The 26,353-nt window shown below is 50.6% G+C and overlaps 1 protein-coding gene and 1 long non-coding RNA gene across 2 annotated transcripts in view; one reads left to right on the top strand and one right to left on the bottom strand.

Annotated features, from left to right (window-relative positions):
• Positions 1-26,353, bottom strand: part of LOC109286287 (uncharacterized) — a 66,918-nt gene that overhangs the window by 8,170 nt on the left and 32,395 nt on the right. The gene's annotated exons all lie outside the window — the stretch shown is intronic.
• FAM43B (family with sequence similarity 43 member B) lies at positions 23,735-26,307 on the top strand. The gene has a single exon (XM_019500010.2). It carries the CDS (start codon positions 23,851-23,853, stop codon positions 24,928-24,930), a length of 1,080 nt encoding a protein of 359 aa, XP_019355555.1. The 5' UTR covers positions 23,735-23,850; the 3' UTR covers positions 24,931-26,307.

The raw sequence follows: 26,353 nt of genomic DNA, 5'->3' as shown, positions 1-26,353 counted from the left end.
CGATTAGTCCTCCCTGGGTGTGAATCGCAGGTATTGGCAGCAGAACAGGGAAGCTGCCTTATCCTGTGGACTGATGCAGCAAAACTGGACAGCTGAGGGCTGTTGCGCAGGACCTTTTGGAAAGAGCAAGTGGCTATTTCGTTTGCTAGGATCCAAGCCTGCAAAGGAGCCATCACCAAGGTATCCATGCTCCATCCGGACTGCACACCACCGTCCATCCCCATGGGACCAGACCTGTAGCAACTTGACCCAATGAAAAGATGCCCTTCAGGGGGCTTAAATCACTTGGCGACAAAGCATGTGCTGAGGCTAGGGCATTACATCTGCCTTTCCCTCGGGGCAGCTTCTAGGGTGCCCTAGAAGCAGCTCACCCCAGGACTCTGCTCTGGCTCCCCCAGGGAGAAAGCTCCTGCTTGCCTATTTATTTATGACACTGATCCCTGACTCTCCCTCATCGGCTCCTGGCTAATGGTTAATTCTTGGGCTGCCGGCACATGGCTGCTCTCCCTGGGGCTGGGGTCCAGATGGAGCTGCCTCCACTAATTGTTCAAGTTGTGCTGATGCAATTTCCTTATTCTGTTTGCAGATTTTTTTTATTGCTCCCCCGGTCCAAGGGGGAAGGTTCTTGGCAGAGACAACAGCTGGCAGCGATTCTAATGTGATGCTACAAGGCTGGGGCTCCTTAATTATCGCGTTCACCTTCCAGCTTATACACACATGGAGCTATTTGATTTACGTACAAGCACACATGGCTTCTTACCTGCTACCCAGCTATCATGCTGCACCTCCCAGTATAACGTCCGAGTACCGTCCTGCCCTCCTCGCGACTCCCACACACCCACACCCACATATGCTGGCAGGGAAGGAGCAGAACAGAACGCCCCTCAGTTCATCTCCGTCTTTTCAACTTCTCTGAGGTCTTTGCTTTCCATGTGGCGACCCTCAGTGCAGCCGACTCTGGCTGTCTTTGACGTCGCATCATAATCTATAACTTGGCTCACAATTGAAATTGTTCTCCAGTGACGCAGAAATTACACATCCAAACAGGAAAAGCACTGATCTGTGCAGTGCTGAAGGGAGAGGAGGAGGAAGTCTGCACTCAGGGAGCAGACCTGCCAAGCTGGGGGATTTATTTCCTAGAGCCTTAGCATTTATGTGCTACCAACCTCCTACTGTTTGAAGGGACAAGACAAACTGTCTGCAAATGAAATTATTTCTTGGACAAAAAAAATGACACAGGGGAGCCCGGTTCTCTTCTAGCTCATAGCAGCTGAACACCGATCCATCTCCATTGGCCTTTGTGAAATGAATCCTGCCTTGCACAGGTGTAAATGAGACGAACCTGCAACACTGTCTTTACCTCTAAACCAGGCACACCCAGTCCTGGGAAAAAGTCCAGTGATCAAAAAAGATGCTGTTCATCGTTTTCCAATTTTTTTATTTTTTTTATTTTTTGCATCCAACTCCATCATTATAAGGTGCCTGTTGCTTGGAGACTGCAGCTAGCATGCTGTTTTCTTGGAAATGGAAACCCCAGAATAACCAAAGGGTCAGTTCAGAGCCCTGAGGGGCTGAGATCAGGAGTAGCTCGACCGGGGTATCCAATGCATTGCTACCTTTCCCCAGTGGCTGCAGCCCCGTCCTCTTACTTGTTTTCTTCAAAACAGGTCTCCCGCCTTTCCCTCCCTGCCTGAGTCTGCAGAGAGCCTGAGGCAGCACCACAGAGCCGTGCTATTGGTGTCTTCTGTTCAGGTGGACGGTGACCTTCAGATCCAGCCAGGGTCTGGCCAACTCCTAGCACTGCTGAGCTGATCCAGATGGGCCAAGGAAGAGGACAGGAATCATCTTCAGGCAGGTGACGTTCCTCCCTAACCCGGGAAGTACCACCACACCCCAAAGCCTGGCTGAACCCTCTCCCGCCTGGTGCACGTTACTGTTTTGCTGCTTCTCCAACCAAAGTAGGCTACAGGGGCCTCTGCCCTCACTTATCAACCCCCACTCAATAGTACTCTTGTCGTTTTTGACTCCTCTGTCCAACTGAGTCCTCTCCACCCTTCATAAGCACCATCGAAGCAATTATCAATAATTGGCCGTGGCTGGTTGCAAGCTCTTGAAGTGGCAAGCCACTTTGTTCCCAGGCTGGGTCCTGCACGCTGCTGAAGTCTCCATGAAGGCTTTGCTGGTGTCATCTGCCTCGGGGTTGTGGGGCCTGCACGGTAGATGCTCCAGCTCTCCCCCAGGCTCGCTACTCGGCAAGAGGGGGCAGCTCCTCTCCTTCAATGTTCCCCAGGGCGCTCTTACCAGTTGTTTCCAGGCACATGCAATAGGAGCCCAGTCTTTTCTAGGTGGACAGAGTTTGGGTGAGGCTTGGGGAATGCCACCATTTACAATAGAAAATAATAGCCCCTGGAAAGGGAGAGGGCATGCTGGTACACGATGAACCCTGGGCTTGCCTCCGCTCCCTTGTCCTGTTTGCTAGGCCCATGGAGAAGGGATGGGGCTTGTTGGATGTGAGGAAGTTTTTCCTGAGATAAAAAACAATACCTTTTAAAACCTGAAAGTCAGCAGGATTCAAACCTGCACAGGGAGCTCTCCAAGGATTTCTTTTTAGGCCAGCATTGCAACTACTTGGCTACAACAGCTCAGAATACATCGAGCTCCTTGGCAGAGCCTGTATCAAGCAGCCTCCATGACAGCCAGCCGAGGGATTATATTTAACATCCCTCCTGTCTGCTAATGCAGTCATGATGAGCCCTTCACAAGCAGTACATCACACCAGGATCCCGCCGCTCCCACAGCTGCACGTCGCTGACGGGGAGGCTGTCGGGGACCTGTGGATTAAAGCCAGAGTTGCTTTTAAAACTCTTGCTTTGTGAGCAAGGAGTTAAGCTAGGTTTGGTTGTAGAGAAAGGCAAACTCAAGCCCAGCACGCGGGGTTCGGTTGGGTTCAGGTGACTCTTCTGCTCCATGCAGCCCCCCAGACTCCACGTTGCAACTACAGCACCTTTTCCAATAGGCAGGAGCAATGAAGAAGATCATCAGCTCCAGTGAGGGCTGGAGAGCAAAGACAGGAAGAAAATAAGATCAGAGCGAGCCCCCAGTGAGCTGTGAGGACTCATCTGAGTGCAATATCAGAACAACACACTGGAAGGCTAAGTAGCACTAGGAAACACCAATGCACACCTGGGGAATCACTGGCTAGGCAGCAGCACTGGAGAAAAGGATCTGGGGGCAAAAGGGAACTGCAACCTGAATGTGAGCCGTCTGTGCAATGTGGTTGCAAAAAAACTACAGTGTCCATCACTTCTTCCCCTGCGCTGTAGTGCTGAGTGCTGTTGTACTCTACCCAGAGGTGGCTGCATTTCACTGGGATTCAGTTAAAATGCCATCTGTGTCAGTGCAGGTAAATGTAGCAACACCCTCTACCAGGGACCAGCCCTGGGCCAGAACCCAAGCCCCCACCCAGCTCTCTTCTCCAGACATCATGCAGAGATTTCTAGAGGCTGAGTAAGCTAGCAGCTAGCATGGCCACAGAAACCCATGCTCAGCATCTTTAGTGCTGGAGGCCTCCACCAGCTAGAGGCAACACTAGAAAGTTTGTGGGCACTTGGAGCCATGGCCCAGAAGTCAGGAGCTGAATGAGAGTTTGGAAGGAGTTGTGGTCTGGCTGTTCGATGACCATCACTGGGCAATAATCTGGAGAGAAAAGCTATAGCAGAAGGGACATGTTCAGCGAGAAAGGAAAGAGCAGGGCCTCCCGAACAGCCAAAACACAGGCAGGAAGAACCTAGGATCGTGCAGTCTAATGAGTACAGAAGTGGATTTAAAGAAGTTGAGGAGACGAGGTTACTTCTGCCAGAAAGAGAGGCTACAGAAGTGCTCCTGGCTGGACATGGACAGGCCCCCGAGCTAGTCCTCTAGCCGTGCAGTTCTGAGCATGTCGCACTGTGCCAGTGCTCCTGTGCCGTGCATTCACGGTGGGGCACGGGAAGGGAGAAAGCTGCCCGCAATGCGTGTTCAATGCGGTGCTGAGATGCAGGAACAAGAGAGCCAAGGAGAGAGCGGTGCGTGATGTGACAGCAGCCAGCCCCACGCTGTGCAAGGCAGCTAGTGGAAGAGCTTCATCCTTCAGTGTTTAATCTCCAGGCATTGCAGCTACTTGGAAACACTGCTAATGATCAGCTCCTCTGATATGAAGTCCCAGGCTTGGCTGGCATCATCGCCGATGGATATTTACCTTGCTTCAAGATACACCACTGCAGATGTTTGCATTCTGTCCAGGAGCCAGGCACTGCTGCTACCAACACATCTGTAGGAGAAACCTGTCTCCTCTTCAGCACTGCTATGACTATAAAGATGACGACCAGAATCACTGGTAGATCTGCAGCAATCATTTGATCTGACTCTTGATGCTTTTGCGGTCTTGGTAGAAGCAGTCTGCCTTTTCCCCGGACTCTGCTGAGGTGTCTGCAAGGGGTTTTTGTCCCCTGCCTGTTCCCTGCTGATTTGTCCATAGCAAGAGTCTGCCCTAACACCAGTGCTGATACTACAGGACTAATGACGATTCCTCTACACAGATTTCACCTGTGGCTCTCAAGGTACTTTCTAAGGAGGCTAATGGTTATGCCCTCCTTTGTACAGAGACTTGTTAGCACCCAAAATGACACCCACATTGGCTAAAGGCATGGCTTTGGATCAGCTCCATTAAAACTATCCCACTCCACTCTTCAGACAGGTTTCAAAGCACTTTTAACTGGCTTGGTGTAAAATGGCAATGCTCAGCGCTGACTAGTGGTGCACATCTAAAGAGCCACCCTGGTATGAACCTCCCTTGGTGAGCAGTGCTGCTCCAGGTCAGAAGGAAATATTACAGTAGGGGGTTGCACACGTGGCAGGACAGACAGACCCAGCATATGCAGTCAAACAAGCACTTGGATAATATTTTCTATAAAAAGCCATCAGTGATAAATCAAAAAGTCATTTGCGGGATAAGAACCAAGGCAAGGTATCTCTTGGAGACCTGGGCCTCATGTATGCATTTTGCTGGCAATGTTATGTTGATGAGGGGTGCGAACAAAACCATAGCTTTGCCTGTTAGGAGAAGCCCTGAGGTTCATGCTGTTGTATCCCCAAAAAGTCCTTTTTCCAGTAATTTATTCCTGGTTTGAGCTAAACCAGCCAAAGAACTCTTTGGCTAGGATGAATCACAACCTCACTAAGGGGTTTTGCTTGTAGAGCTCTCCCAGCACCCTGCCCCAGCAAACTCCTTCTAGTTCTAGGTAAGGCATAAGCTATTTTGCAATTAATATAAATCAAAGTGATTGAAGGGCATGTCTTGTCTACACACCAGAGTCCCACTGCTTTAACTGAGCTTTTATGACTGAATGTGGCTGAAGGGATATAAACCCCCTGCACCAAGCATGGCTGCAGATATACTGGGATGATTATGTCTCTGCAGATATAGAATCATAGAAAATGAGGGTAGGAAGGGAGCTCAGGGGGTCACATCTAGTCCAACCCCCTGCTCAAAGCAGGACCAGCCCCAACTGCATCATCCCAGCCAAGGCTTTGTCTACCCGGGTCTTAAAAACCTCCAAGGAGGGAGGGTCTGTCACCTGCCCCCACTGAGAACAGCCCAGCTCCTTCCTCTTTGGAGCTGCCCTTCAGGTAGTTCAAGGTTGCTATTAAGTCCCCTCTCAGTCTTCCCTTCTCCAGACTAAATAAGCCCAGTCCCCTCAGCCTCTCCTTGTATGTCATGTATCCCAGCCCCCTAACCATTTTCGTTGCCCTCCTCTGGACTGTCTCCAATTTGTCTACAAATAGTTGTTCCTCTTAGGGAAGGACGTCAAGCTGAACTGGTGTAATGTTTAGCTCCATCCAAGCAGAGGCTGTACCAGTAGATGTACTTTAGCAATGGGTGCCCGACATCCTGTATGCTGCCTAAGACGAGCAACATCACACTTGTGGCCAGGTGGGGTTGTGACAAGTTAATCAAATAGGTTATTTCAGTTAATAGGTGCAGATGTGCCCTAAGGGCCGGAAGTGAGGAGTGTCTTGTCCAGGGCCATCAAGCAACTCTACAGTGGAGGTGGATCTCCTGGCTCACAGGCTGGGGCTCTGTCCATTCGACCATCACCAACTGTGCACATACCTGTAAAGACCTCCCGGCCTTTACTGAGTCACTGCTGACTCCAATTTACCTACCACGTGGGATCTGGCTTGAAACCCTCCCCAGGTCCCTTGTCCCCAAAATTAGCTCCCCAGCTCTACTCTACACACAGGGCTGTCCTCCCACTCTACATCAAGACCCCTGAATGGCCCACCTTGCCCAGTGTCTAAGCAAGACCCCAAAGCCATGGAGACATCCACAAAAGCCAGGCTCAAGAAGCTCCAGGGGATGGAAAACTGGTTACTTTGCAACTCCTTCATTTCCAGGCAGACTATCCAGTAGGTCACTATGTTAAAAAAATAACGGAGGAGCCAGTTAACCATGGAACTGCCTGGGAAAGCAGTAAATATCCCTCTGACATGCGCAGCCTTGCACCAGGCTCAGATCAGGACTCACCAGGCTCCAGGGGCTGATTAATTAATTATATGAGCTGGGCAGAGGCGCTCCGGCTTCGACTGACATGCACAGCGCAGAGCGGGGATCTGGGCTGGAAATAGTCTTACATTATGTGAAGGAGAGATGAATAATTAAAGGGCCAGTGATAATTCCTTCTATTTCTGTGGATGCCGACATGCAAGCAAGTGGTGAAGTAGTGAACTTGGATACCAGAGAGATGGGCAGACCCCCTAAGACCTGCCTCTCTGGGAGCAGAGTCCCTCATACCACTCAAGAGGCAAGACTTAGATGTCAGGAAGGGGAAGGGGATTTTTTAACTGAGGCTGCTGGGCACAGAGGAACCCTGTGGGTCTCCCTAGGTCTGAGACTCTGCTACTTAATGCACTGCAGTCGTGCAAACTCAACATTTTTGGAAGGGAATGCTGACTCCGTTGCAGTCGGGCTGCTAAGGGAGGGCCCCAGAGGGTCAACTGGGTATGTTCAGTGTTATGAGTCTGTGTAATTGGAAGAGGAAGGAAATGGCTTTGTTGAGGCAAAGACAGTAAAAGACTGCAGTCTTCACAGGCCTTTTTCTAAAGGCGAAGCAAGTCCCACGTGGTTTGGTGTCAAGAATTCTGGGGATTCCTAGACATGAACGCAGGAGACTTCTTAAGCCTTTATTATACAAACAGGCCAAACAAAAGGTGAAAGTGCAGACAGACAGACTGACAGAGCCTTTTCTGGCATTTAAAACCTTTATTATAAACCTGTTAAAAATGGTGAATGTGCCAAACTGCAGAGCCATCTCTCTCCCCCCACCAAGGGGCCGGGCATGAAAGCATTCATCAGTAACAAATGCCACATTCTCCCTAGAGACTGAAACACCCTCCTCCTTCCTCATCACCTTTTACGTGGTCATGCATTTGGGTCTAGCCATCCATTTTCCACCATGCAGAGTGCTCCCCCCAGGGCCCAGCCTGACACAAACTGGTCCACCTTCTGTTGCATGGTGGATCTCCTGACTCCCAGGACAGTCTGTCCAAAGGAGATGTGCCTTGACCAGGAGCTGAAAAAGCCGGAGGGTGTTATTGGATCCAGATCCTATGAGCCAGTGTCTGTAGCTCATTAGGGTTGCTATCTTGGCCTGGCTCAATGCAAAACTGGCCAGGCAGATCATGCTCCCCTCAGCTGCTTGGTACAGGACAGAGAAAATGCATGCTGTCTCACAAAACACCAAGCCCAGAGCACCAAGGAGGACACAGAGAGCAGCAAAGAGTGGTCACAGCTGCAGTCAGTCCAGGAAGACGTGGAAGAGCGTTTCCTCCAACAGATTTTAAGAATAGACTCTTGTGGTCATTGCCTGCATAACCCTGGACAGAGGATTTCACCCAGTGACACCTCTCTTGACCCCAGAAATGTATGCTGTTTTTTGGAAAGGTGTCCAGTCTTGATTTAAAAGGCAATAAATGGTGGCAAATCTGCCATGCCTCGTGGGGAGCTGTTCTGAGAGTGAGCTCCCTTCACTGCTAGCGTTTGGGTCTTCACTCAATCCAGAAATAAGGATTCAACCCCCAGAAAATTCTCAGAAACACCCACGTGGTTCTACAAGAAACAAAGGTGTCACGGTCCCAACCTACATATTCTGCAGCCCAAAATACTATTAATGCATAAACCCCTCAGTTATGCAGGCCTGAGGGGTTCACTGCGCAGTCTTTCATGCCATAGTATTTCTGCGCGTGGGGTCTGTGCTTCCTCTGAGTTTGGCAGATAAAGCCTAAATGGAGCGTTAATGGGAGAGATAAAGATGTCTACCATGACCAAAGCTGTTTCCTAACAGCTACAGCGGTGATTCTCAACCAGGGTACTATGACACCCAGGGGTGCCTTTGAGATCCTTTCTAGGGTGTTGAGGGATGCCACGCAGTGTTAGTACTCTCAGGTTTGTAACCGTGATTCACAAGATAGATCTCAAATAGGCATCCATAGTGTCAAAGGCATGCGGACCTGCTGCGGTCCAAGCTCTCTGCAGCACAAGAATTGCTTTATTATTTTTCTGCAATCAAAAAACAAGTGCAAACGAAGAGCTGGTATTTTCCAAACCTAGCCAGGGGTGCCTTGGGCCCGTTGAGGAGTCTAAAGAGGGTGAGCACCACTGAGTTAGAGGATAGGTAGGGGAGCGGGAAGACATGGGGTTTTTTTCATCTCAGCGCTGCCCTTGATTCATTGCGTGGACTTGAGTAAATTACTAATGAACCTCTCTTGCCATTTCCCTCATCTCTAAAAATTCAAACGTTACCAAGCTTACGGGGGTGTTGTGAGGATTAATTAATGTTTGCAAAGTGCTTTGAACATAGAAGGCACTCAGTGTTATTATTATTACTCTCGACAGACACGCACACGTACGCGCACTCCATCAGGGCTGCCAAGAGCTACTGATTACCGCATGGAATTTATTCCGGGGCTGGTGATGTGTTTATGCAATGAATGATGGACATAAAATGTAATGTGCACCGGGAGGGAACGTAGGCTTCGCAGCCCTCGTTGCTGCTCCTGTGTGATGGAGACGGAGGAAGCCCTCTTCTGAAGGAAGGAGGTATGGCTTGGCCGGGGCGATGAAAAATAAAATACCATCCTTGGAGGACTGTTAGGATCTCCTGGCAGGAAAAAGGATACAGAGAGCCCTTTTATGGAGCTCGTTGGCTTTCTGGACTTCTGCCATTAACTTTTAGCACCTGGTTTCTTCTGGGCTATGCAGGCAGAGAGACAAAGTTCATATAGGGGCTCCAGAAATATCAGACCTGCCTCTGAAGCCACCAGGGTCCTAGGGGGGTGATGAAAGGAGACTGACCCCGATGGGACATTACCCACCTGCTTCAGATATTAAGAGCTTTGGGGTTTTGCAAGCAAACCCCAGATCTGCAGTTCCCACCCATCTCTATTTGTACCTAAGCAAAGCTACTGCAGATGGAGTGAGCAAGAGCTGTGTCCATGGTGCTCCTCGGCTGTGGGTTAACCGTAGCTGTGGGGATCTCCAGGCCAGCATTTGTAGGGGTCTTAACTGCCACCACTGAGGCTACAGAGCAGTGGCAACCAACATACCTCACACCCCGTTATCATACTGGCTACTGCTGTAGGCTACAGCAGATGCCAGAGGGGAAATAAAAGGCATCACCGCATGCGGGTGGCCTGTGAGAGACGTGGAGGATGGAGCAGGATCTGCCCTGCTTTCCTTGAGGAGAAGACAGCAGCACTAGAAGTGGCCGGAGGGCTAACTACCTTCCCCGAGGTGCCTCCATGCTGCAAAGTTGATAAGATGTGCCAGCCCAGTCCTGCCTATGCCAGACAGCATCTGACTGGGGGCAGCAGGAGGAAGGAGTACATATTGCAAGATCCTAAGAAGCAGCAGCTGAACCCCCTGGGGACCATTGTCAGGGAGGCAGCTGGATGCTACCAGGCTGGAGAAAAGGCTGGAAGTGATCTGGTGCCTGAGCTTCCCACTCCTCTAGCCCCAGCTGATTCGCAGCAGTGGTGTTGTTCGATACGGGGAGCAGCGGTGTGCGCTACAAGAGGAATACAAACCCCCAGTCACAGCACAAGTGCCCAGTAGGAAAATGCCACCTCCCGGCAATGCCCAGCCCGTGCCCCATTTCGCATGTGCAGCGAGGCCTTTTCAAAGCGCAGCATAACTCCGCGGGGAGCAGCCCTCCGGTCACAGCAGCAGGATGTGCCGTGCGGGCCAGTTGGCCCCGCGGAGAGCCGAGTCAGGGCGGGGTGGCTCTCAAGGGCTTGTGCATTTTGGTTCCTCCCTCTCCCGATTTCCAGAGCAACTCCATCTGCTGCTGGTGTCCCCAGCACAGCTGCTGCTTTGAGTCAGGAGCACAATGCAGCTTCCACTGGAGCACTGCAGCAGCTGCTTTTTGGTTTCCCTCCCCAGACAAGACAAAGCATGGGCTGGGGATAATTGGGAAGCTGGAAAATACCCCGTGAAATAAAAGCCTACCTGGCCATGCAGGAGGTTCTGTCTTTCATTCTCCACCTGCTATAGATGAGGCACCTCTGTCTTGCCCCAAATATTGTATTTTTATTGCAGGCAACATGCACCTTTTCCCCCAAAAATGCTGCTTGAAATCGGAGTGTGCATGGGGAAACATGGTAACAACAGTTTCTGCTGCTTTGGGCAGGGGTGGGGGAGGCAGGAAGTGAAATTAAAGTCTGTTCTGCTCCTTCTAGATCAGGTGCAATGAGCAGGTTCAGCTCCCTACCTGCCGCTACTCACTCACTACAAGGAAAGATCTTCCTCATTTCATTCTTTCAAAAGCAAGCTACCCATTTTATTCTGGGGTGCATTGTGTGCTAGAAAATATGGCAAGTCCCAGGCACTGAGCGCTCTCAGGAATCCTATGTAGTGTCTACCAGCATCCTAAGGTGCCTCAGTACCTTGACAAATCTGACCTGAGGGTCTCTGGAGCCCAGGCTGATCAGGCCGGTTGCAGTAGAGCTCCCAGCAGACTGGCCTAGGTGGAAAAGTCTGTCCCCTGTAAATTCCAGGGTGTTTGTCTGCAGCTCTCGAGTTCAGATAAAAGGCAGCTGGTGAATTTGGATCCAGATCAGGCTCTGGTATTGAAACAGCTGTTTGAGTAGAACAGAATCTGCTGCTCAATGGCTTGTTGATTTAACCTGACATCTCTTTGGAGATGCTTTAGGCTCATTACGGTGAGGAAGGTCCCAGTCTTGGTCTTCTGATGTAGTGACTTCAAATCAAATCATGATAATGCATCTACTCCTCATGTGCCATCAGTAGTCTTTCATAGTGCAGCATTAGTTAACTAGCAAACCCCAACATTACACCAAGCAAAGATTTTACTCCAAATAGGGCAATGAGCAAGACTTTTAAGTTCATTGGTTTCTTTTCTTTGGATTTGTATGTGGAAGAAGTACACATACCACAGACGGGGTGGCGGGGGGGCAGCATAAAACCGTAAGACAGAGGATAAGGCCCCGTAATATAGTGTCTGGGCACCGAGGATGTATTGACACGTCTCATAATCCTAATGCTGAGTTATTCTGTAGGATGAACAAAGAAAGGTGCCACCTCTGGGATCTCGATACTCATTGTTATCAGCAGGACTTAGGCAAGATAATGAGAACCAGATCCTGCCTCTGTACATACACTCACTCACTCACACGTCCCTTCCCCTCTCTCCACCAGAGAGAAGGCAGGAATGCAAGGTGGAGGTATTCTGCACATCATAAGTTTTAAGGCTTCCAACACATCCTATTTTATCTTCACATCCTGGTTAACAATGTGTTTCATTTGCAGTGAGGCAGTGTCTGGGAAGGATGGCTCCCAAGGTGGCTGGGCTGCATTTTAAAGAGGCTCTTTAAATTCCCTACAACTGTTTCCTGATTTTTGTCCTGTCCTCACACCCAAAGTGGCTGTGGGCTATAAAACTGAGCTCTGATCCTAGCCTGAGGCTGAACCCTCTGCCCAAAAGCAGTTCATCTTACCATAATTAGCTGTAGTCCCACAACATGGTTTATGGTTATTATCCATCAGTTCCACATTCAATTTTCTTTCCTGAGCTACAGGGTTTTCTTTCCTGAGATTTCAGGGTAATACGTGCCTAAAAACAGTAAGGAGCCGATCAAACCAGGGAAGCATTAGCTGTGAATCTCTGTACCCCCATCCAACAACTCTACGGCTTTTGTCTCCTTCAGATGCAGGGGAGGAGAAGCAGGAAGGAAAGGAGGGCAAGGATCTTGAGGCTAAGTTGCAAATATGCTTCAATCCATCAGCCTCTCCTAGTAGCATCCGACTGTCAGCCTCTACGAGCAGGCACCATAGATTTCTGAGACCGGCAACTCATTACTGCACTTTGTCAATGAGAAAAGTATCTCCCCGTGGAAGTAAGGCATAGTCTGTGAATTGGCCACTGAAGTGGTGGTCCACTGCATGCATCCTCTGCCCGGGGTCCAGTTCTGCTACCTGGAAGTAGACGGGGACCTCCGAGGTTGGGGGGATCTTTTAGCAGGAGGAGCTTGTTGCTGGCAGTGAACTTGGGGACTATAACCTGTTGGCCCAAGCTACAGGAAACAGGCGAGTCATGTATTTTGGCTTCTACTTGTGTTGATGCAACACATATCTGAGATGCTGAGTCCCTCAAGTGCACACAGACACTTCTTCCAGGGAAGTTTATAGCCCCCTCTCTATCCTTCCCAAGCACAGACAAAACCCCAGTAAATCAAGGCAAATATTTAGTGTGAGGCTGGCCAAAGAAACTCTTCAGCCAGCCATAAATCATGAGACGCCTGCTGCCTAAGTGAACAAGGCTTTATTTCTGTTCCTGGGGAAGTAGACAACTCCCCGCTTTAGCTTCTTCCTTAGACAAAATATCACTCGTGATGTGAATCGTTGTTTCCTCATTGTCTTCAGTTTCTAGGTGGAGTTCATAGCTTCACAGGCACTATCTAGGGAGACCTGGAGCTGAGTAGTTCTGATCAAAGGTATTGAGAGGGAAGATCCACCAACTCTTCTAATTTAAGGGGCAGAAGGAACTAACCTTATTAACAACATAGTCAAGCACATTTGGTATCTATATGTCTCATAAAATGCTGCATGGTTCACTGAACAGGCCTGGGAGTGGGTAGACCAGCCTTGTTTTGTTGCTTATGTGGTTGATCAGTTTGGGAGACCACATCCCCTCTCAGTGCTGCTGTTTTCCCTCCCACCCATTGCCTGTTTGCAGTCTAAGCTCTCACTGGGGAGTGAACATCTTTCAGTCTATGCTTGTACAGTGCCCAGCGCAAAGGGACTTGATCTTGCTCACAACATTGAGGTGGTATTTTAACATAAATGGTTAACAGTAATGATTTCATTGTTCTCAATCCTGCTGCATCAGACCCGGGTATTTGCTGTCGTTGCTGCCTATGCCACCAGGGCAATTCCACCTTTTAATATCTAACCATTGAATCAAGCACTGAAGAAGCCCTAAGCTCCTTCTGCTTAGTTAGAGCCTTTTGGTGTACAAACGGATCAATGATAATGCACGTGACAGCCCCACGTATGATGGTGCAACGCAACCAGAAGAGCTAGGGATAGAGGAGAAGCCCCAACAGGACCCTCCCGTCACATCTCAACAGCCACAGATAGGTCATTCCAGTGCTTTGTCCCATCTGCAGTTGAACTTCTACAGCAGCCGGGACAATCGGAGGGATCCTACCGCCCTGGATCCTACCGCGGATCTAACAGACCCTGTGCCTATCCCGAGCTCCACGGCAGCTGGCCCCACACAGAAGCACCAGCAGGACTCAGATCCTCCTGCTGGGAGGCTTCTTATGAGATCAGGCCTAAATTCTTCCCTTCCCATCATGACTAGTGGGATCTCCTGGACCACACCCAGCAGTCTCCCTCCTTAACATTTGCACGCTGCAGTTACCAATAGGCCTGGTGACCAGTGCTCCCTGCTCAGCCAGGCTGTGCATATTTAGCTCTTTCCACCTTTTCTTAGGCGTAAACAACTCTGCTTAATCATTTTTTTCTGCTCTTCTTGGAATTCTCTTCATTTTTCCCTTTATCAGGTCCTTGTGCTGCCTACAGTATCCCGGAGTAACAGATGTAAGCTGGGCTCCTTTATAGCCCCTTCCAGGGTATCTCAGTCCTTCTTTTCCAACCTCTCTGCTGTCCCAGCCTTATGTCCCCTCCCCATGTATAACACTGCAAGTTCATCTCTTGTTTCTAGGAACAATCACCCTGGTACGTAACCACCTGGACCTCTGCACTCATGTCCGAGGCTTCTCCTCTTCCTTCTGACATAGCCTGCAGCACATAGCAGCTTTTCAGCTTTAGAGGGAGATGGGAGCTTTTCAGTCTTCTGTAGAGGGAGAGCATCAGATTTATTGCATGGGTGACTCCTGCCACATTTTAAATTCGATTCATCCGAAGTGAGAGGTTTGGGACCTGACCGCTGCACCAAATCAGATATAGGGGAATGTGGTCTCCTTGGCTAGTGGGTGCCAAACCAGCTCCTCATATCTCCCGTCATGCTGCAGCTGCTCCCTGTTTGTGATTTAGAAGAATGTGCATTTTAACCTAGCCTGATGGAGTGAAGTTTCCTTCTTCCTTTATGCTTATTAAGAACGTGTCCTGCTGAAGTTCGTTATAGGAGGTTCAACATCTCTTATTCGCTCAGACCAGCCAACCAGCAGACTGGTCCATATGGGGAACAAGGGTAAAGGTCCCACAAGACCTCAGAAAAGATTCTCCGCTTATGATCCTCATGAAATGTTTAGGTGAATTCAACAGCAAGAAGCATACGTTTTTTCACAGCACTGGGTCTGACTGACAGACAGAGAATCAGCGACTGTCAGCTGGGGTTAAGAGATGATCAAATTAAACAGGAGAATGTGAACGATGAAAAGAAAAAAAATGATTCTGGTGCAGCTTGTGGGAGGGAAATATTGAACAGGAGGCAGAAAAGCAGAGACAAGAGGGGGGGAATAAAGCACTTCCTAAACCATGTAAGATTTATAAATAAACTATCTAACAAACACTATCTTTGGGAGAGATTTTAAATCTGCTGAAAGACGCCCTGTCAATTGAAGGCTCCAGCAATTAAATAAAGATTCTTTACCTCTGTCACTAATAATATCGCAGAACATGAAGACGAAAAGAGCTTTGCCTTCAGATGCTACAGAGTTGAGTGGTATAAACAGCCAAGGCTGCAGTTGGCTGTATTGATAAAAATCTTCAGATCTTCAGTGATTTACTTCCTACCATTTGTAATGCTTGTTTAATTGCTACAGTTGGCTCAGTGCGGACAATGAAACTAAGCTGCTCAGTTTTAGAGCTCTCCGGCTCACAGTAGCATGGTGGTTCTGGGGGTTGTTTGACAGCATTTTAAAGAGATGTCTAAACCAGGCTTGCAACCCTCCAGCTATTTTCTTCCCTTCTCTTTTAGACCTTTAAGCTATTTTTTCTCATGACATCTAATAACCCATTTTTCCCTCCCCCAAATCTAAATTCTTGGCCTAAAACCAATAGACACAACGACGTCCCTTTGGCCACCTTTACACTGGGAACAGGGTAAAATGCATTCCCAACTGCAGCCTTTGCGTAAAGAAAGAATCTTTTGAACTAAAGCCACACATTTTTTTATTAATTTGGTTGCTTTGCTCTTATCTTTGCGTTCTGGAATTGCATGGCATAATTGCTGATGGATTAGCATATGCGGCTGGATATGAGAGTAGGGGGCTGTGCATGGATGATTTGTGTCTTGTGAACACTAGTGTGCTTTTGTAAATACACGTGACTGCGGTGTGTTTGTCAGTAAATATGGCATGCAAGACGTGTGTGTATTGGGTATTTATGCATGTAAACATGGCATGTACATGCGCACATGCACAACAAACATCGGGTGTTTGCAAGCAAATAAGGGGTATGTAGGCTAAAAGGAAAAAATTAAGAGCCAACTGGGGGCTATCTTCTTTTGCATTGCAATATTCCTATGCAAGTAGTTTGGATTTTGTAGCCCCAGGGAACTGGATTTCAATGGCCTTGCAGGACTGCAGTCTGGAAATAGCACCAGAAGCCAGGGTTTTAATACTCCCAGATTAACTGGCTCAGGCAAAAATAGGAACACAGAAATAAAGGGTCTTTTCTGTCACAGACTTGGTTGGGTTGGGGTGACCCTCAAGTGTCTAATCTACTGGTTTCAATGACAGATATTTAGAGCCTACTATAACCGGGTCTGCTCCTCCACACGAAGAGCAATCTCCACAGCAAGGACTGGAATTATGAGAAGCATTAAGAAGACTTGCTGAGTAGGACAGGCAGTGCCGGGTTGTAAAATAGCTATATTAAGGTTGCAGTTGCTTGGCTTTGTGAGGAGGCCCTGGAGAAGCATGCTGAGAAAACAGCGTTGTAAAAGAAGGCAGGTACGTTTCTCTCGAAGACACCAAAAAGGAGCAGGAAGCCAACAGGAGGACAAGAAGGGATGGTGCCCTGGAGAACAGATCCCTACTGGATCACGGAGCCCATACACAGGCATGACACCAGGGTATGTGTGTTTGTGTGACTCCTAGTTAAGGTGTAGCTTGACAAATAGGTCCTGGGCTTTTCTTGTTAACGAGAGCCAGCAGCCGTAACCGCTGCCCTGCTAGAGCTGGCATTGGATTGGATTTGAATGCTGCCATCTGCAGTCACATCTCGGGGCTGGAAAAGATCTGATGCAATGAGGCACATCCGTGCTCAGAGTGGGTGCCTTAGCCTGGGTCCCACAGTTTTGCCTCCCAGCTGCGCCCACCAGTGTATTGGGGTGGGGTGGGGGAAGCTCAGCACATACCACGGTGACTGGGTCTAGCTGGGGTTTGCTTGCTAGAAAGAGCCAAGTCACCTCCCATTTCTGCCTCAGTTTCCCCAAGTATGAAACAGTAATAATCATCATAATTCAGAGGCTGTGACCTTGAGTTCATACACATCAGTGTATGGCCTTGAAAGCTTTGGACAAGAGATGTTATAAAAAGGCTAAGGATAGCGGGAGGAGACATGCCTTCCCCCAGAATCCCCTCTCTAAAATATCTCCCTGCCCCATTTGAGCAGAAAGGAGCCGAGCTGTGCACAGAAGGAGTAATTAGCTCTGTCCTGACACAGGGCTTATCACACGGCCACAAATGCCAGGGAGGGAGGGAGAGAGGAAGGGAGTGAGAGGTGGCACTGAATAATGATCTTTATCCAGGGCTCCTCCAGAGCAGCGGTGCCAGTCACGGGTTCTCTCCTTGCCTCCTGGACTGCTTCCCTGGCATGATGTGAAGTCACTACTGATGGCTCATTAGGGCCTGGCTCCAACTACCTCCTTGTCCTCCCCTTGATTGGATTTGAAGGGGCAGATGAGAGCCCTGGCAGGCTGTACTGGGAAGGAGCACATATCCCCTACCTGTCAGCTCCACAGCCCAGCTCCCTCGCTGCCAATCTCCCCGTGACGGAGGCAAGCAGCTGGGGAGCCCTCCTTAATGCGGGAGTGGTGGGACGCAGGCCATTCTCATGCTCCACTGGGAAGGATTTGCAGTGTTTGCAGATCAGTGGCTCTGTTGTGGCTGGCTGGATTTCTGTGGGGATGCCCTGCATGGCAAGGACCCCCTTTCCTGCTGGCTTTGGTTTTGTTAGCACGTGGTTGTTTCCTGGGTCGTGGTTCAAAGGGGCTGCTGCCAAGATTATGTCTCAGGATCTGAACCAGGAGCAAGGAGCTACATTTGAACTATTATTGGGATGATGGGATGAAAAAGAGCAGAGAGCTGATTAGCATAAGAGGACCTGCCAAAGTCATCCTGCAGCTCAGACTCTCATTTCATTATCTGATGTTCTGCTATCTGCTATGAGGTTATTTCCTTGCCTTTCTAAAGGCTCCACAGCAGAAATAAACACAGCCTGGAACTGGGACTCTTCGTGTAACCCCTGCTAGCTGCAGAGCTGAAGCACTAGTAGACAATAGCCAACTCCTGCTACCAGCAAATGGAGATAGATATTCCTTTAAATCCACCGGCTGAGGTCTGTGTTGTGGTGCAGAAGGGGCTGAGGGGGCAGTCCATTTACAATGAATTTATGCTAGCTCCCTTGTAAGCCTCTGGGTCCAGAATCAGGACCACTATGCCTTGACCTCTACTCCCCTTTACAGCTAGTCCATTCACTAGCTCAAGTGAAATCTTTGCGGACCCATGACTACACACAAGTGCTTCATAGAGCCAGTAGTTCTCCAAGCATGGGCTATATAGTATCTCAGCAAACAGGGTTTGCCAGGCATGCAGCTCTTGGCTGCTAAGAATGCAGTTCTTCCTTTCTCTCGCGCTCCATTTCTGCTCCTCTCCACTTTCCCCATTTTGCTGCTTTGTCTTCTTCGTTGAGACGCTTCCCCACCTCCCTCCATTTTTTTTTTATTTCTTTTTTTTTAATTTTTTTTTGGGGGGGGGGGGGGTTGTTTTATCAAATCTGCTAGCATTTGCTTCTAAAATGGAGGAAAAATGAATGGGATGAGCTGCTATTTTATCCACATTAACTTTTCCTTCTTTCCTCCCCCTATTCATCACAATGCTCTTTGAGCCACTCCACCCTAGTTTCAAAACATCTGCAGGGCTCATCCAAGCTGACCTACTATAAACTCTATCCAATAATCACAGGCGCCTTGCAAAAAACCCCACTGAATCTTGTAGAAGGCAAATCAAGTTCCTGGGCACTGCTCCATTCCTCTGCATCATACAAATTCTTTGCACATTCATTCCAGAGAGACTCAGGTCATTAAAAAAAGAAGGAGAAGAAACAGTTGCTAAGAAAGAAGCAGCTGAATCCCAATAGTCTGAAATTTTATTACGGGCCTGAAAACTCAACAAATGAGTGGGACTGAATGCCAACAAATGAGTCCATTTCCAGAGCACTGGGGACTCACTGCACACTCTGACACAGCAGGTTTGTGCGGTGGGGTGTTTTAGAGGTCCGCTGAAGTCATGCTACAACTCAAGGAGCCATCTCCATTGTGCACAATCATTGCTGAGCTAATGAGTGTGAACTCTTAAGTTCCTGAACTGAGACTTGCAATGGCTTGGAAGGACCCAGGCATGCTTCTTACTGCTTAATTAACAGAGCCAGCTCTTCCCCATTGACATCATGGAGTCGAGCAGCCGCTGGATCTCAACCAGAGTAATTTAGGGAGTAACAAGGCATAACAACAGATCAACAGCCCAGAGCGTCAACAAATGAGGAGCTGCGTTAATGGAAATGTGGGAATTTGCTCCTACCTTTAGCACTGGGGAGGCCCAGGGTTGGGGTACAAGTATTCTTCATGAAACCTTTCCCTTAGAGCCCACTCCAAATCCCAGTGGTGTCAATGGGAATCTTTGCATTTACTTCAGCCATGCCTGCATCAGGTCCTTGCTAATTATTTGTATTAGGGAGTTGCCTTGATGTTCCACCTGAGATTGGGGCCATATTGTTCTTGAGGCACTATTGACATGACTAGTGATCACCAGGGCCTGCCCTGAAGAGTTTCCAAAGTGAACAAAGGAAATCTTGCTGTTTTCCCAAGGTGGCACCAACACACAGCAAGATAGTGCTGATCTAAGGTCACCCACAGCACCTGTGGCAAAGCTGGGGCTTAAGATCTACCCAGTCTCAGGCCACCACGTCTTCCCTTCTCTGAGGTTTTGATTTAGCAGTTTTAAAAGTTTCAGGTCGGTTTTGACCATTAAACATGAATCTACAGATTCTGAGGCTAACACAAGGAAGTCTTGTTGGTTTAATGCTGGCAGGCCTGACTAGGACTAGGATTCGCAGGCACTACTGTAATATGAATAATAATCAGTCATTATAAAAGCAGATTCCCTTCCTTGCTAAATACCTGAAATGGGAAGCCACTCTCAAGTTAGCTGCAAGGGATCTCGTGTCTCAAATCCAGGAGCTGCTCGAAACCATCCTTGCAAAAATCCAGGGCCAGCGAGGTCTCCCTCGCTCAAACTGCTGCTCTGGCTTCCAGCAGGCAATTGTCTGGAAGACTCCCCCATCTCCACTTCCTCCTCACCCATTTCTGCCCGCACGTACGCACAGCGTGACCGTACTGCTGCTGCAGCCACACCTTTCATACTACTTAAGGCAGATTATCATTTACACAAGAGCTGTTTTCTGCACAAAGGGGTTTGTTTTTTGTGAGAATGAGGCCTGACCCATTTTTTTGCAAACATTGAGGAAACCCAAATTTCTAGGGCATTTAACATGTTTACAGGATGTACTGGAGGCAACAATACAGTGTGTGACTGTGCCTCCCACACGCACAGATACACACCCACAAATCCATACGGAGTCACACATGCCTCTTTGGTGTTTAATTGCTTCCACCCTCTGTGACGGTGCCTAAATCAACTGATGTTCTGTTTCTCGCTCTTAAGAAGGAAGTTAAATGGAGCCGGGATCTCTGCTATCTGGGGTAAAAAAAGTGTAGTCGAGTGATCGAAGGCAGCCTGAGAGTCAGAAGCCTCTGAATTGGTCTCTGGTTCCTCTGAGATTTTGGACACGTTCTTTCCATCTGCTCCGTCTTAGTTTCCCCTGGCTGGAGAGGAGTTCATGGGCTTGTTACCATGCCATGGGCTTGTTTTGATAATAAGCATCTCTAAAGTGCCTTGAAGATGTATCAGTGAGGATAATCATCTCTTTTGCTTTGGTGTCACCACCAAAAACAGTATATTGGGGTAAATTATTTTGCCTAAGCTTTCCAGGCGGGAATACTTCCCCTTGGGTTTAAAAAAGGTGGCCTGACATTTAGGGGGGGTGCTATACACCATCCTTTTTTACCTGCTTAAATATGGTTTTAAGTTCTCAAAGCGCCAACAACTGACTTCTTTGCCCCCAGCATAAGGAAGTTATCAGACAGCTGCAGGGAGCTGGGCCATGGTGTTTTTTGATGTTTCTAGGATGGGAATATAGTGCATTTGCTTGTGGTGTGTACTGCAGCATTAGTACCTGTCCCACTGAGAGAGGGATATATGCTCTCTAATGCCAAGATGCTGCAGGCCTGAGTTTGGGGTGATCTGCAAGGCTTCCTGCAGGATTTCTCTGGTTTTGTGGTTTCCTGAGAGCACAGGGGACGCAGCCCACCGGGTGGTGGCACCGTGGACAAAGCAAGCAATGTGGGTCGCATGCTGGTTGGGGTCCGTGGCTGGGGTCCAGGTGAGGCTATGAGCCAGGTGCGTCTCCCCGTCTGTGAGCTGTGAGTTCCCGCAGCGTGTGGTGTGGCCTCTCCGGGGCTGCTTGTGAGTTCTGGACGACTGTGTACACACTCGGGGATGCTCTGTACGTGTGACCTCCAGGCATGTACATGTGCACGTGCTGCTGTGAGAATCTGGGCTTGTGCATACATGAGAGAATGAGAGGCGCCTCTGGGTGAGGGTCTGTGTGTGTGCACGTGTGTATTTGAGGGTGTGTATGTGAATTCTGGGCTGCTGCTCCTCTCATGTGAGGTGTGAGTGTGTGCATGCATGTGTGTTTTGGGGGGTATTAGTGTATGGACCCTGTGTGTTTGCATGGACTGTGCATGTATGGACTCAGTGTGTGTGTACATGGAAAGACTCAGTGTGTGTGCAGAGACTCAGTCTGAGTGTTGTGTGTGTAGAGAGTGGATGTGTGTGGAAAGACTCAATGTATGTGGGGGGGGTGACTTCTGGGTTGCTGCTCCTCATGTGGAGGGGGTGTGTGTGTGTGTGTGTATTTGTGTATGGGCTCAGCGTGCATGCATGCGTGTGTGTGTGTGTCTGTGTGCCTGGACTGTTTGTGTGTGTGTGAGAGACAGAGACTGAATTCTGGGCTGCTGTTCTGCATGTGAACTGTGTGTGCATGGACTCAGTGTGTGCAGGGGGTGGAGATTCGGTGTGTGTGTAGAGACTCAGTACATGTGCTGTGTGTGTGTGTAGAGAGCACATGTGTGTACAGAAAGACTCAATGTGTGTGTGTGTCTGTGTGTCTGTGACTTCTAGGTTGTTGCTCCTCTCATGTCCTCCCGGCTGCAGCTCCTCTCATGTGCAGGGGGAGTGTATATTTGTGTACAGCCTCAGTGTGTGTGTGTGTGTGTGTGTGTGTGTGTATAAAGATGCAACTGTGTGTGTGTGACTTCTGGGCTGCAGCTCCTCTCATATGAAGGGTGTGTGTGTGTGTGTGTGTATTTGGGTACAGCCTCAGCGCGCGCGCGCGCGTGTGTGTGTGTGTGTGTGTGTGTGTGTGTGTGTGTGTGTGTGACTTCTGGGCTGCAGCTCTGCTCATGGGGGGTGTATTTGTGCACAGTGTACAAGGATACCTGGGGGGTGCACACGTGTGTGTGTGTGTGTGTGTGTGACTTCTGGGCTGCAGCTCCGCTCATGTGGGGGGGGTGCGTGTGTATTTGTGCACAGTGTACAAGGATACCCGGGGGGGTGCACACGTGTGTGTGTGTGTGTGTGTGTGTGTAACTACTTGGCTGCAGCTCCGCTCATGTGCAGGAGGGTGTGTGTGTGTATTTGTGTACAGCCTTGGCGTGTATGTGTGTGTATAAAGATGCAGGGTGTGTGTGTGTGTGTGTGTGTGTGTGTGTGTGTGTGTGTGTGTGTGTGACTTCTGGGCTGCAGCTCCGCTCATGTGGGGGGGGGTGCGTGTGTATTTGTGCACAGTGTACAAGGATACCCGGGGGGTGCACACGTGTGTGTGTGTGTGTGTGTGTGTGTGTGTGTGTGTAACTACTTGGTTGCAGCTCCGCTCATGTGCAGGAGGGTGTGTGTGTGTATTTGTGTACAGCCTTGGCGTGTATGTGTGTGTATAAAGATGCAGGGTGTGTGTGTGTGTGTGTGTGTGTGTGTGTGTGTGTGTGTGTGTGTGTGTGTGACTTCTGGGCTGCAGCTCCGCTCATGTGGGGGGGTGCGTGTGTATTTGTGCACAGTGTACAAGGATACCCGGGGGGGTGCACACGTGTGTGTGTGTGTGTGTGTGTGTGTGTGTGTAACTACTTGGCTGCAGCTCCGCTCATGTGCAGGAGGGTGTGTGTGTGTATTTGTGTACAGCCTTGGCGTGTATGTGTGTGTATAAAGATGCAGGTGTGTGTGTGTGTGTGTGTGTGTGTGTGTGTGTGTGTGTGTGTGTGTGTGTGTGACTTCTGGGCTGCAGCTCCGCTCATGTGGGGGGGGGTGCGTGTGTATTTGTGCACAGTGTACAAGGATACCCGGGGGGTGCACACGTGTGTGTGTGTGTGTGTGTGTGTGTGTGTGTAACTACTTGGTTGCAGCTCCGCTCATGTGCAGGAGGGTGTGTGTGTGTATTTGTGTACAGCCTTGGCGTGTATGTGTGTGTATAAAGATGCAGGTGTGTGTGTGTGTGTGTGTGTGTGTGTGTGTGTGTGTGTGTGACTTCTGGGCTGCAGCTCCGCTCACGTGGGGGGGGGGTGCGTGTGTATTTGTGCACAGTGTACAAGGATACCCGGGGGGGTGCACACGCGTGTGTGTGTCACTACTTGGCTGCAGCTCCGCTCATGTGCAGGGTGTGCGTGTGCGCGCGCGGTACACGGGGTGGGCGCGGGGCCGTGCCGAGCCGGGCGGAGGGAAGGAAGGAAGGCAGGAAGGCGGGAGGAGGCGGCGGCGGGAGGCGGAGCGGCTCGCCGGGCGGGCGGTACAGCCGCAGCAGCAGCAGCAGCAGCAGCAGCCGCAGGAGGTGCGGGTGCGGGTGCGGGTGCCGGTGGCGGTGGCGGTGCGGGCGCTCAGCGCTCCAGTGCAGCGGGGCCGGGGCGGCGGCGGGCGGCGGGGAGCGGCGCCGCGATGCTGCCCTGGCGCCGGAGCAAGTTCGTGCTGGTGGAGGAGGAGCGCAAGGGCAAGGGCAAGAGCCTGGGCCCGGGGCTGAGCTACGCCTCGCTGCTGGCCAGCTTCCTGCGCTCCTGCCCCGACCTGCTGCCCGAGTGCCCGCTGGAGCGGCTGGGCAGCGTCTTCCGCAGCCGGCGCCAGAAGGTGGAGCTGACCCAGGAGGAGCCCAGCTACACCGTGTGGTACCTGGGCAACGCCGTGACGCTGCACGCCAAGGGCGAGGGCTGCACCGACGAGGCCGTGGGCAAGATCTGGGCCAAGAGCGGCGGGGGCGGCGGCGCCAAGATGAAGCTGTCGCTGGGCCCCCACGGCATCCGCATGACGCCCTGCGACAAGGGCGCGCGCCGGCCCGGGCACGCCTACCTGCTGCACCGCATCACCTACTGCGTGGCCGACGGGCGGCACCCCAAGGTCTTCGCCTGGGTCTACCGGCACCAGGTGAAGAACAAGGCCGTGGTGCTGCGCTGCCACGCCGTGCTGGTGTCCAAGGCCGACAAGGCCCGGGCCATGGCCCTGCTGCTCTACCAGACCTCGGTCTCCGCCTTCAACGAGTTCAAGCGCCTCAAGCGCCAGAACGACTTCCGCCACGTGCAGCAGCAGCTCCTGGGCGACGCCATCATCCCGCTGGTGCCCATCCGCAAGCTGCTCAATGCCAAGTGCCCCTACCGCCCGCCCGCCGAGAGGAACCGCAGCGCCCCGCGCCTCAGCTCCATCCTGGAGGAGGAGGAAGACGAGAGCCTCGCGGCCGGCGGGGACGATGGCTCGGCCTGTGCCGGCAGCCCCGCCGCACCCAGGCCCACCACCAGCAGGGCCCTGGGGGCCTCCAGCCTCAACTCCGGCAGCCACAGGAGCCTCGACCGCGTCAGCAGCTGCATCGCCACCGCCAAGAGGCGCAACAGCGGTGCATCCGGCCCTGGCAGCGGGAGCCTGGCGCCGGGCTCCGAGACAGCGAAACAGAAGGAGCGGGCCACGGTGCTGACATTAACCCGGGAGATGCGGGGCTGCAGCCTGCGGAGCCCGCTGCCCCACGGCTACTGAAGCTGGAAGGCTACAGGTTGCCCCGTCTGCCGGGGTGGCGGTGAGGAGGATGGGACTTTGTTTGCCGCAGGGTCCCCGTCCGTGTTCCCGTGGCTGCTGTCTTTACCACCAGTGATGGCCAGGGCTGTTGAGGGACCAGACGGCAGTCATCAGCCTCTGCCGACGGATGGGGCTTATTCACTTGGACTGACTGTAGCCACCCGTTCATCGCCCTCCGAGTAAAAGCACCGGCTTGGAACTGTCCTTTCCATCCGCTCTTGCGAGCAGATGTTGGGATCCTCTGGGAAGCCTCAGCACTTATCTTCGAACCCGCCTGTCCCTCCTGCTAACCTGCCTGGGAGAAACGACTGCAGTGGACTTTAATGACTGGCCAGAGAGCCACGGACAGGCTCCTGCAGAGCCGAGACAGACCTGCAGGTTTCGGGTGGGTCAAGGGTTCCTTTTCCAGCACTGAGCAGGGGGGGGTGTGCGACTTGCAGCGATTTCAAGAGAGAGACACGCACGCACGTGAACCGAGAGATTTTATATTTATATTTCAACTGAGAGACCCAGAAGCTGTTCCAGCTGGAGTGACTTTTACTACTTGATATACATTGAAATTTATATCTTTAAAATAATGCCATATATTTACATAGAGAGACCCATAGATTTCGCTCCTATTGCGACGTGCAATTTTTGTACAGTTTTCTATGTGTCCCACTGGGCAAGTGCTGGGTTGTGTCTGAAGCGGTGGGTGAGCTGAAAGGCTGAAGCACTTGGGGAGCTGAAGGGCTGAGCTTCTAAGGGTCTGATCTCCCTGCTGTTCTTTAGAAGGGGTTCGGGGCGCCAAGTAGCTCTGCAAACCAGGTCACAGTTTATAAACCTGCACAGCTAATAAAAGGCCTGATTTTTGGAGGTGCTGAGCAAACAGTCTTCTATGGGACTCGCAGCTTAGCACCTCGGAAAATCTGCCCAAAGGTAGCTAGCCATAGATTTAGATGTCTAAATGTTGACACCCACGCATGGAAAAATGGGCTTTTGGTGCCTAGATTTGTCTTAAGGGGATGGGATGTAGAACACCCGAGACCAAATTCATCCTGGCTTTGGCTTCAGTAGGGTTACATAAGGGATGAATTTGCCCCTGGGTATCCAACTCTGGGGAGGAGGTGTAGAGCATTACGGAGAGAAAGCAGCTTTGTTCGGAAGCATAATGCAGGGGGTGTTTTAACTCCAGGGGGAGATGGACAGCGCACGTCTCATCTGTATGTGCACAGCAGAGAGCCCCACAGGGTGGGGAGGGCTGTATGTATATGCCCGCACCACCACACACTAACACACACACACACATGCACACAGGAATTGTAATAAAGTTTATCTGTGTTTTCCGCAAGAGAACAATTGCTGTGTTTTATCCTTTGCCAGCTCCAAAACATCACTGCTGTTG

Source organism: Alligator mississippiensis, chromosome 13, assembly GCF_030867095.1.
Source record: "Alligator mississippiensis isolate rAllMis1 chromosome 13, rAllMis1, whole genome shotgun sequence".
NCBI classification, from domain to species: Eukaryota; Metazoa; Chordata; order Crocodylia; family Alligatoridae; genus Alligator; species Alligator mississippiensis.
Note: the sequence above shows the minus strand (reverse complement) of the source record. Positions and strands in the feature narration are given on the sequence as shown.

Coding starts and splice junctions, on each gene's coding strand:
- FAM43B (XM_019500010.2), top strand. CDS start 23,851: ATGCTGCCCTGGCGCCGGAGCAAGTTCGTGCTGGTGGAGGAGGAGCGC.